This window comes from Charadrius vociferus, unplaced genomic scaffold (genome assembly GCF_000708025.1).
Source record: "Charadrius vociferus isolate BGI_N301 unplaced genomic scaffold, ASM70802v2 scaffold15, whole genome shotgun sequence".
In the NCBI taxonomy this organism is placed as follows: domain Eukaryota; kingdom Metazoa; phylum Chordata; class Aves; order Charadriiformes; family Charadriidae; genus Charadrius; species Charadrius vociferus.
In genome coordinates this window covers 5155215-5166886 of record NW_009650064.1, presented here as the reverse complement: position 1 = coordinate 5166886, position 11672 = coordinate 5155215, and the positions used below count along the sequence as shown (strand labels likewise).

Genomic DNA, 11672 nt, shown 5'->3' with positions numbered 1-11672 from the left:
ACCTTTCAAAGATAATGGAGAGAGGCCCAGCAATGACTTCCCCCAGCTCCCTCAGCACCCGAGGGTGCATCCCATCAGGCCCCATGGATTTATGTATATCCAATTTATCTAACTGATCTTTAACGTGTTCCTTGTTAACCAAGGGATAGTCTTGTTTCCCCCAGACTTTCTCTGTTACCTGCAAAGTCTGGGTCTCACAAGGACTGGCCCGAACAGTGAAGACAGAAGCAAAGAAGGCATTTAGCAACTCCGCCTTCTCTGCATCATCCGTCACCACAGCACCTGTCTCATTCAACAACGGGCCCACATTTTCCCTAGTTTTCCTTTTGTCTCCTATATACTTAAAGAAACCCTTCCTGTTGGCCTTGACATCCCTCGCCAGGTTCAATTCCAAGGCTGCCTTGGCTTTCCTTGTTTCCTCCCTGCATACCCTGACAGTATTCTTGTATTCCTCCCAAGCAGTCAGCCCCTTCTTCCACCTATTGTAAACTCCCTTCTTCCACCTGAGCTTTTTCAGAAGGTCCCTGCTCAGTCATGCATGTCTCCTTCTTCCCTTGCCTGATTTCTTTCTCTTTGGGATGCACTGATCCTGAGCTTGGAGGAAGTGATGCTTAAATAGCAGCCAGCTCTCTTGAGCCCCCTTACCCTCTAGAGCCCTCTCCCATGGAAAGCCCACCAACGGTGGACATGGCCAGAAGATGAGCGTTTAGCATGTCAGTCTTACCTTTCTGTTTGTGGGTAGAGTCAGCTATGGCTTTTGATGGTGCCTTAACAAACTCCTGGGCAGGAATCATCTCTTAGCATAGGAATTTTGCTTTTTAGTTTGTTCTTCTGTATGACTGAACTTGTCCATAACCTGTAGCAAGATCATTGCTAGTCCTCAGAAGTCTTGAGTAAACAAGATTCATTCTGCACTGTTATCTTTGTGCTAACAACCATGGACAGTCTTATGAAAAGGAAGCATGAGCTGTCACCAGTTCAAAATTATAGTTGCTGTTTCTGGAATACATGCCCTTCTCTTGTTTTCGTTCTCCAAGGTTTTCTGAAGCAAGTATCCCTCAGACTACAAGAACCATTAAACATCTGAAAAAATGCAACAGAGTGCTGAGTAGAATAATGAAAATATATTTGTGTCCTCCTCAAACCTGTTTATGCTAGCAGGCTGACTGAAACAAAGTTCCTTTTCTTGCTTTAAAAATACTTGATTATTACGAATGATTGTAAAAGTCAATACATTATAAATGTTAGCTATGAACTTCAACTACCAATACTTATAAACACTGTGCAGGGTCTGCTAACTGCTACTTTATTATGTAGTTCTTCTTTCTTGAAGGTGTAGGTATTATTCCATGCCAGTATAGCTGCATGTTTGTATGGTATGGGAGGGAAGCAATGCAGCTGGCTGGCTGACATGGTTACAGTGTATTTTTTTGTGTAATCAAAGATCTCATCCCCTTTTCTCCTTTATTGCAGTTTCACATCCTTGAATGTCCCTCTGTTTCTTGAAGATGAAGAAAATGATTGCATGCTTCTTTCTGCTGTTCGGACACACTCTGCTTTACGCTGTCTCTGTCATGGCAAAAGATCTCCCTGGAGGACATTTCACTCGAAGAAGGGATGTTAACTCACAGTCTCTACTAGGTAAGTTACAAGAAAAACCCAAAAAACCCCAAACACCACCACCAAAACCCATCTCAAATACAAATACTAAAAGGCATGAGCAGCTGGCCAAACCTTGGCCAAGTTTGTTTATAATAAAAAGGAGATTGCCATTTGCAAGCAGGAGTAGAGAGAGTTTGTTGACCAGTTAGCAGCTGTTGAAAGAAGGTGTTTACTTTTGGGGTACTAGATCTACTTTATGTAAGTGATAGGAAATAAATATTTGCTACAGGACTGTTGTCTTAGAAAAAAGACTGTATTTTCACTGTTTAGAGAAAATAGATATTGACTCTTGGAGGTTCTGTCAAAGCTGCCTTTTACTATGCCAGCAAGTTTCAGCTGTCATTATGTATGTGCTCTGCATAAGGATGATTGAACAGAAGTCAGTGGGTATTGAAATGGGGCTTATCATTACATTACTTGATGTTAACGCCTTCATTTTTTCATGTTAATTTTATTTATAATGTGTAGCTCACTTTTCCTGAGGACAGGATCCGGCAGTTTTTGCTTGTGGCTGCCATATTATAAAACATAAGGTTCATCTCTCTTGTTGATCATTGCCTATATGTCATCAAGACTTTGCTGGTCAACTTTTTCATCTGCTAACAGTTCGTGACTTAGAATAATTTTCTTTTGCTTGTTGTTTAAAATAATTTTCAGGTTATGAAAACATAGCATGGATGGGGTTTGGATGTGGCCTATCATTAGGGATTCATGATGCACATCAATAGTAGATCTAATCTCCCTTACGAGGAAAGGCTGAGAGAGCTGGGACTCTTTAGCCTGGAGAAGAGAAGGCTGAGGGGAGACCTTATTACTACTTACAAATATCTAAAGGGTGGGTTGAAGGAGGATGGAGCCACACTCTTCTCGGTGGTTCCCAGTGACAGGACGAGGGGCAATGGGTGCAAGTTGGAACATAGGAAGTTCCGTTCCAACACACGAAAAAACTTCTTTACAGTTCGGGTGACAGAGCACTGGCACAGGCTGCCCAGGGAGGTTGTGGAGTCCCCTTCTCTGGAGATTTTCAAAACCCGCCTGGATGCAGTCCTGAGCAATGTGCTCTGGGCAATCCTGCTTTAGCAGGGGGGTTGGACTAGATGATCTCTAGAGGTCCCTTCCAACTCTGAAAATTCTGTGATTCTGTGATAATCAGATATCTCTCCAGCCACTGGGAGATGTTAAGTGGCCTTTCTCCCCATAAAGGTCACCTAACCCAGGTGAACCTGAGGAATGTGAAATATCCTGCAGAAGATGTATTGGGAAGAAAGAAGAAGAAACAAAGCCAGAACATGGGAGAATGGGTAACAGAGAGGGGAGCACCAAGTTTTATCAGTGAAACTCTTCTCCAAACAAAATGTAATCATTTAAATATGTAAAATTCCATAAAGTACCATTCACAATCTGTTCTTTTTTAACTTAAAGCCATTGGTTTTCAATTCCTATAGAACAAATTTAGGCCAAATGACAACACAATTCCCTTTCTTATTGATCTTTCTCAAACCTAATAGATGTGGTCTTAAGACACTTAGGGTTCTGCAGCCAAAGGCTGAAAGCCACAGCTCTGGAGATCTAGTCCGTCAAAAAAACGTGGATGTGGAGCAGCAAAGAGAAATACCCACATTCATACCTCACTCAACAAGACTCTCAAACTTTCTAAAATCCTATTAAATAGTAGCCCTTCCTGAATGGGTGCCCAGCAAATACTCTAAGTGAGCTTATTACTTTAAGAAATAAATTACCTGTCTCTCTAGAAAGATGAGTGCAACAGCAAGGTGTAATGTGGAGAAACTGAAAAGTGTCACATTTCTCAGCTTGCCTTTTTCCCCTGTGATTTTAAAAATTGCTTTTATAGCCTCTTCTTCATATTTTAAATAGTGGAAAATATCTTAAAATAAATAGCACTCACTATAAATCAAAATGTATAGATTAAATTATTTCTTTCTTCTTTCAAAAGCCAAGCAATTTGTGGTCCCTGCATTTGAAAATTCTGGATCGCTATTCAGTTTGGCATTCAGGATGCAAACAATTCTGGCAGGTCTGGCTGAAAAAAACTTTTCAAGACATTAAGTGATGCAAGAAACTTGGGACATTCTCTGGTCCAGCCCGGAAAAGTACGTGGCAGTTTGGAGTCAGACTCTTGGGCCTTGCATTCTGTTCCGATAAATTAGGTCACCTGCTTCAAATTCAGCAGTGCATATAAACAGTGGCATGGTTAAAACGTGCTTCTCTGTAAAGAACAGAATGTGTAAAATGCATGCCACTCTCTGGAAAGCTGTACTGTTCCTTAAATGACATGAGAAAGAACGGAGCCAAACCATGATCTCAGTGACATCAAGCCTATTGACTTAATAAAATCTCTCCAGACTTGCAGCAATTTAACAGGAATTAGAAGCTGTCCCATTCTATATAATATGTATATTATAAATAGTGGTGGCGATGACAACTGCTGCTGTTGTGGAGACTTGGTTTGCAGGCAAAAGTGAGCAATATAGCTGCAAAGAACCAACAGATACCTGGAACAGTAATAAAAGTTCAGGGTGGGGGGTGGAGGTCTCTGTTTTTAGGGCTAAAATGAGGGATTATGCTATGTAAATATTAGTAGCTTTAAAATAATTTTATTCCTTTTTTCTTTGTTTTACCAATTTTTAAAACAAAGGTGTACTGCTGTGGTAGCTATTTATTGGTAAAATACTAGTAGTGTCCATGTACAGAAGTAAAAGTCCTTGCTCCAGGAAACTGACAACATAAATAACCAAAATAGAATGGACAATCCTGTGGGATTGTCAACATAGAGATAAAAGTACTTTGGGATACAACTTTAGGAGTAGGAGTAGGAGTAGGTTTTAATTTTTCAGCAGCCGTGCACTAATACTGCATAGATTTCTTAATTGTCTTGTTAGGACTAATAGCCTATGTGTTTTAACAAAGGTTTCAGAAGGAATGAACTATCTTTTCTATGTTTTTCTTATTCCCAGTTTTTCTGCTAAACCTTGATGTGTGTTGTCTTAATTTGGAAGATCTTTGCATCACTTATTGCTGTTTAACATGGTATTTATATAGCCAACAATATATGTATTGCTAATTATATATAACTAATGATGTCCATCGAAGATTGGAATTTTTTTGTGCAAGGGTCCAAAGTTTTTGAACTCTCTCTGTGTGGCCTTTGAAAGCCAAACATCTTTGACTAGGTTTGGCTTTTCAGGCTTTTATTTCTTTAAACACTGAATCAAAAGTATTTAAAACTTGTCAATTGTGCCAATTTAATTAAATTTGTTAACATTTTCTTAAATCTTGCAGCATATTAGTTACAGAACATATGAAGCTGGTTTAGAGTTAGAAAATACATGTGTATTTCTGGTAATAACAGAATTTGTGTTAGATTGCTGGAAAATAATGTTTTAATGTAGGTGTTCTTATGTTTTAAAAGATTGTTTCCATAGTCTTGCAAAATCTTGTGAAATAACAGAAAGAGATAGGATGGTCCATTTGTCTTTACTGTAGAAGAGGGTGGTCACCTCTCCCCGTAAGTGACATATGAACTAAATTTTGCCTTCTCTTTCCACTCATCGATAATTTGATCCCAAGTATTACATCTTTGGCCTTATCCTGATTCCTTAAGGGTATTTAATCTTTTGGTTTTGAATCTTCTCTTTTAAAGGCTTTATCAGAGCTCTGAAGAGTTTTGACTTAGTGTTAGATTACACACAGATCATTGAAAGCACAGTTTGCCAGCTTAGCATTAGTTTTTGGATACTAAAGAGAAACAGTAATGGAAATATACTTGGCTACATGGTTTTGAAGATAAAATTATGTCTAGTACATTAGCTAATTCCATTCAGATATAGCTGAAATGGACTTCTGCACCTAAACGGACTAATTAAGAGCTGTGTCAGTTGTCCAGAGTGATTCTCATACTGTGATTTCAAGGCCATGGTCAGAGGTCCACAGCACCTTTCAGCAAGTTCCACGCTGAGAAGCAATGGGTATCCAGTCCTTGCAAGATGTAGCTTTTTTTGGTGTTTGATGATGTGAGGTTTTTTGGTGGAGGGGATTTGGGACCTACAGCCTACTGTATCTTAGTCATTTATTATCAAACAAGCCAAGGCAAAATTTCAACATTGTGGAAAAAACACAAGGTTTTGTGTTTCGTTTTTTCTTACTGAACTCTGTTCTTATAAACTGGGCATGTATTTCTTGTCACATGGGCATATTTCTTTGGAGAGCTCTGAAGTGGATGCATGGGAACAATTGAGTAAGCTGTAGAATAATATTCTAAGCAATAACATTTCTTCTGTTCCTTAGGAATATAAAACATGCACCTACCTGGTTTTGAAAATAACTATTTATGTGAGGAAAAAAGCTCATTTAGGCATTGCTTTAGATACTATATGATATCAGAAGAAAGAAACTACAAGAGATTAACTGATACTGCTCAAAATTGAAACAGAGAGAGGAAGGGAGGCCAAGAAGGAAATGTACTTGGCTCCTGTTCAGTAGAAACTGCTGCAAAACGCAAATGTCCCTGTCTGTGTTAAATTATATTTTGCAACAAAATATATAATGATTTATCTCTTGGTTGTATGCATATGATTCCACTAATAATATGGAAGGAAGTAATATGAAATACACAGAGTGCTCACAAAATTTATGAATCACTCGCTACAGTCAGTTGAAATTATTCCAAACATTCTTATAACCAACCCAGTTCTTAAACTTGTGTCTATGTAACTTTAGGGCTCAAGAATATTATTAGGTTAACAATTCTGGGTTAAATTTTAGCTGCAAATCAGAGGGGAATATATGTGACAAAAGTGAGTCTGGTCCATGATGTGGAATGCAGGTAAGATTTCTGTTTAGTTTTGGTTGAATTCGTTGTACATTTATACACTAAGAGCTGGCCAGACATCTCCAATTCCTGCTCATGTGGACTGCTGAGCCGACACAGGGTGATAGCTGCTGTAAGAAACTCATTCACAGCTTCAACATATGTGTGTATGTGTTATTTCTTTACGTAAGTGCTTCACTGACAAGTTTTTTTTCCTCAGACATGTTAAGTAGACTCATTGCAACTGAAGTCTGCATTGCAATTGAAGTCAGAATCGTGTCATGGTAACTATATCATGTGTTTGACATACTTATTTTGGTAAAGTATTTGGGGAGATCAAAACTATTCCATGCAGCAGATGAAGGTTGGAAGAGGTTCCAAATTACATCTTATGAATTATTGCATATTTAGTTAAAATAGAAGCAATTCTAATTAAAAGGTACCTAAACTTTCATAAGGATACAAGGTAATCAAATAGGTATCAATTTAGGCTCTCTCTAATCAAAATATAAAATTGCCCTATAAATGCTATATTTGGCAAGAGAAAGAGCAAAGCATTTTACGGTCTGGTAAGTCACCCGTTTCTTCCTTTTGAGGTGCGTAGGTACATCTTACCAAAGTTGTACCTCAAGGTAGTGTTAGCAGTTGTGTGCTTTGCTTCCCAGTAGTGATTGTCACAGTAGCTGAGAGATCTCCCGTGGACTTCATGCCAAGTCTTTAAACTTTTATCTTTAAGCTTTTATCTAAATCTCTCAGCTGTCGACCTCTCCTCTGCAGTAGCTGTTGTCCATTATCTACCTGGCTGGGGTCTAAAACAGTAGCAGGAAGGTTGCACTTGCTCAGACGACCTCTCTTTTGCTGATTTCTGGGTTTTGTTCACAGTGAGAAACCCTCTCTCTATGGCTCTGAGGCTTGGTAACCTGGCTTGTGCTGAGGCTGTGCTTCCCCAGCCCCTAACAGGGGTCCTGGAGTCCACGAAGACGAAATCTGAATGGCGATAATATCCCTGCCCAGCCAGTTGTTCCCTGAAGGAGCTATTAGCCACTGAGCAGGCCCAACTAATGAGCCATGAGGGCTATCTGGGGCCATGACAGACCCCAGGGATTTGTGTCCTATTCTGAGCATGCTTATCTTCAGCCAGCTTTCACAGAGATCAGAAAGTTTGGATTTTGGTCTGTGTTGGCGACTTTCAACCTCATAACAACATTATGCTTGCCAATTGTTGTATTTAGCATTGGTTATTAATTTTCAAGTCATGTGTCAAAATAGCATTCACTTTTCAGCCGCTTAAAGGGCAATTCAGTAATTAAAGTTATGTGGGATATAATTCTATTTCTAGCAGCACAAGAGATTTTCTGTTTCTGCAGTATTTCTTTAATGTGTCAGTATTTCCTCTAGCAAAGCCTTTGTTTTCCCTCCTTCCTCTCTTCTATCTTCTCTTTGTTCTGTTTTGCCTTTTCCGTTTTGTTTTTTTTTTTTTTAAGTGATTTGTAAGTTTTCCACAAGGAGGAAAGATTATCTGCTGCTACAGAAAAAAATGAGTAGTACTAAATTGCAAATGCTTTTTGTATTTCTGAAATTGTTTGTTACAACCCCCACAAATTACTCTGAAATACCATTTCTGTTTGAAAAAGAGTTTGCCATGACAATAATTCACTGAGTAAAATCACAAACTCTGTTTTTATGTGTATATTCTCAAAGAGCTCAAAGCTGCCTCTGTGTATTTCAACTTGAAGGAAGATCAGGCCAAAAGAAAGAACACTGAATGTTCAAAAGTGTGGTGTTGTTTTGGCTTCATTGCGAGTACTTTAGCTTAATGATTAAAAAAGCGCGTATGTGCAAAATAAACTTGAAATTGCTGGACAAAGCATTTGCAGAACTTGAAGAACATCTCCTTTTATAGGCATGAGTGGGTAATCAGACACTTGTGAATGAAGACACCATGCCTTTAAAGTGCTTTGGAAGCTAGAAGACACCATCCACTTATTTAAGTACTGCTGAAGTGGTAGAAATAACGGTTTGCCAGTGGGCATGATCTCCCACATATTTCTGGGGGCAAGAGGAAATAGGATACGGTACTGTCCCATGGTGCTGCTTCTGAAACTGTTCTGGAAAAGAGTCTAATACCGAGACTGTTACCAGTGGATAGAAATATGTGGTTTCAGGTCAGCTGATCAATGAGTAATGTTGAGGTTGCTAACAGCTTTCCCCATAAACAAAGACATGGGCGGCTTTAAAAAAAATTATGGATGGGAGTTTTTAAAATGTTAAGTTAATGTCCTGAAAAAAAACAGCACAAACTCATTAAGGTCACATTTTTTCACTAATTTTTCTACACTACTGCTAACGGCTATTTACTTTTTCTGTCTGTTCTTTCTCTTATAACTTCTGTGTCCTTCCAACAGTGCCCCAGGTAGCTCAGGCAAGATAGGAGTTTCAGATCTTCAAGGAGAAAGATACAAAGATCATCTTCCCCCATGCAACCACCTTTTTTTTTGTGTGTGTTGTTTGTGATTTATTGTTTTACAGATGCGTGCAGGAAAAGACAGAGTCACAGGCAGAGTAAATGCCTCCAGGCTGTCTCTGGGAACTGGACTCAAAGTAACGTTAACTGTGTGTACTAGGAGGCTTCTCCATCATGGCACAGGAAATGAATTCCTCTCCTCTCCTGGGTGTGAGCTACGCTCAGCTGAGAGCGTGCAATATTTGTTTCTGTTAGGAAGAGGTGGATAGATGTCAATGCTACTGGCAATGGTGTGGGGATATCGGGGAGCTTCATTCTTCTGTTTAGGTCTTCCCCTCCCTGCAAGGGAAAGCAACCCACTCCCTGGTCCTCCTGACCGTGAAAGAAGGTTTGACTACTGTCAGGAAATCCAGCAGTTTCCATCTTAGAACAGCTGAAATATGCAAAAAGAACTAAGAAACCTGAGTGTCCCTACACCATACTCTGGCTTCATGCCAGGGACAGCACCAGTCTCCGTAAAGAAATGGAGAAATACTAGGAGTCACTTGTGGGACTTTGGAATTAGAGAGACTTTATATTAAGACCTTGTTGTTTTGGAAAGGATGACAGGAAAGGAATAGAAATATAGTGAGGTGAAATGAGAACAAGGTAATGGACCCTCCCACAGAGACTGATAATGAAGCATTTGCATGTAGAAGAAAATGGAAATCTGTGGACAAGAGCCTGCTGCTGTACAGTTCTCCCAGAAATTTTGGAAGTTCAGAAAAGAATTTGTCAGAGGCAATAAAGAAATGTCTGGAGGCTGTGTTGCATTTAGAGTGTTCCCAGATGAAGAAATTTGTAAGGAGGAATGGGTGAGCTGCCAAACTCATAATGAATCTTTGAGTTAGGGCCAGAGGACCGTGAGTTTGGGGAAAAGCTCAGAGTAGGGATAGGGCCTGGGAGTATGGGGGCAGGGCTTGGACCCAGGGTACATCCCAGCGCCAGTAAGAGGTGGAATCACCTGCAGAACCAACTGCAGCACGTTTGCATGCCAGGAAAGGGGTACTGAGCAGTTTATGATGTTTACGTCAGGAGCTAGGTATGATTATATCTGAAATGCACCATACCATCCTTTGCCCTTCTTTGAATTAAAATGAGAAAAAAGAAAAGGGGTGGAAGTTAACTTGCACAAAATGTCTCACTAGATCCAAGAAGTGCTTGGAATTACTGCTATTCTTCATTTGCTCTTGGCAACAACCACAAAATGTGTTTTCCAAACAGGAACAACATTACAGTAAGTGCTATGTACTTCATGCTTGATCTTTGCAAATGAAGCTACTGCAGTTTCCTAGAAGGTGTACGTAGGTAATACATAGATATATCTTTCTTCCCATGAGAGCATTTTGCTCTTGGTATATTTATGAATTAACTGCAAATTTGAGTATTCTTTACTTGTATGATTGTATGGCAAGAAGATTAAACCTTCTTGATGAACTTTTGGAAATATCTGAGAACTTGTCAAACCCAATCTTTCTGGCTGTATATTTAGCTAGAGAAAACCAGAATTCTGGAGTTTAAGAACAAATATTTGACATCCAGTGAGTTCATACTTTTTGAAACAAATTTGATAGGAGTTATATCAAGATTTATAAAGAAAGAAGTTGTAAAGAAAACAGAGGCAAGTAAGGCTGAGGGCTAAAGGGAAAATGAAATAATAAAATGGCAAACAAAGAAGAGAAATTTAGGAAGAAGTTTTATAATGTGCTAGCTGGGAGAATAGTTTTCTCATCTTTTATTTAATTCTGAGTGAAGACTTTTGTTCTGTTACTCAAAGATAAAATCTAAAAATAAACCTGGTCTTATTGCTGGCAGTGTCACAGGACATGTAATTTTTTGTGTGTACATTACTGTGTAGTGAACTAAGAAACACAATATATTGAGTCTTAAAATTGCCATTAACGTGTTGCCTGCTGAGGCAGTAGTTTTTCTATGATCTCATTTTTTCTTAACTGATCTCATCCTTCGTTTTTGCTCCAGTTGTCCTAGTCTGTAACAAAAATCTTCATGGAACTAATATTTACTTGTTACAAATTACTTTTTCAATGTCTTAACTTTGCTGTAGTATTTTCCAAATTGTGCTAACCTCTTTTTTGCTTTGCATACAGCAATAGCCGCCTTCAACGTTTATCCATTCTACATAACCAAATAAATAATACCCAGATTAAAAAAAAAAAGTATTGAGTCATAAAGATGTAGGACAACAATAGAAAACAAAGAACTCATTTTTAAGCAATCAGTCTTTTCAAGGGAGCTGGCTTGCAAAAACTTTTGAAAAAATCGCCATCTAAAACTTGGGTCCTTTGTGTTCGGTTTGAATATCCCAAAATGGAACTGTCTGAGGAAATTAAACAGTGCCAGGGGCCATTCTCAGCCACTGGGACTCAACCATTATTGTTGCTGTTAAATTGCTGGAGCTGTCTCTGGCCCAGAGTGATTAGCACTCCCCAGGCAATCTCCACGCGTGGTTCAGAGGCTACAGGGGGAGAGGGATTATTCCCGCTAGGTAGTTTGCATACAGCCACTCTGTTTTAGTGGGAAGGTGAGATTAATACTGTGGACGCAGGCCAGCTGATCTCTGAGCTTAGCTTGTATCTTAGGCTGCTCTCTGGCACTGAAACCAGTGGTATAAAACAGCCTGGTTCTGTACTACTACATACCCTGAGCTCACAGAGTGGG

At 39.2% G+C, this 11672-nt stretch overlaps 1 protein-coding gene across 1 annotated transcript in view; it reads left to right on the top strand.

The window, feature by feature from the left end:
* Nucleotides 1–1574: 1574 nt before the first annotated feature.
* Nucleotides 1575–11672, top strand: part of MATN2 (matrilin 2) — a 66387-nt gene continuing 56289 nt past the window's right edge. Inside the window, 1 exon segment of the mRNA XM_009891920.1 lies at nt 1575–1641. Coding sequence (XP_009890222.1) covers nt 1575–1641 — 67 coding nt within the window.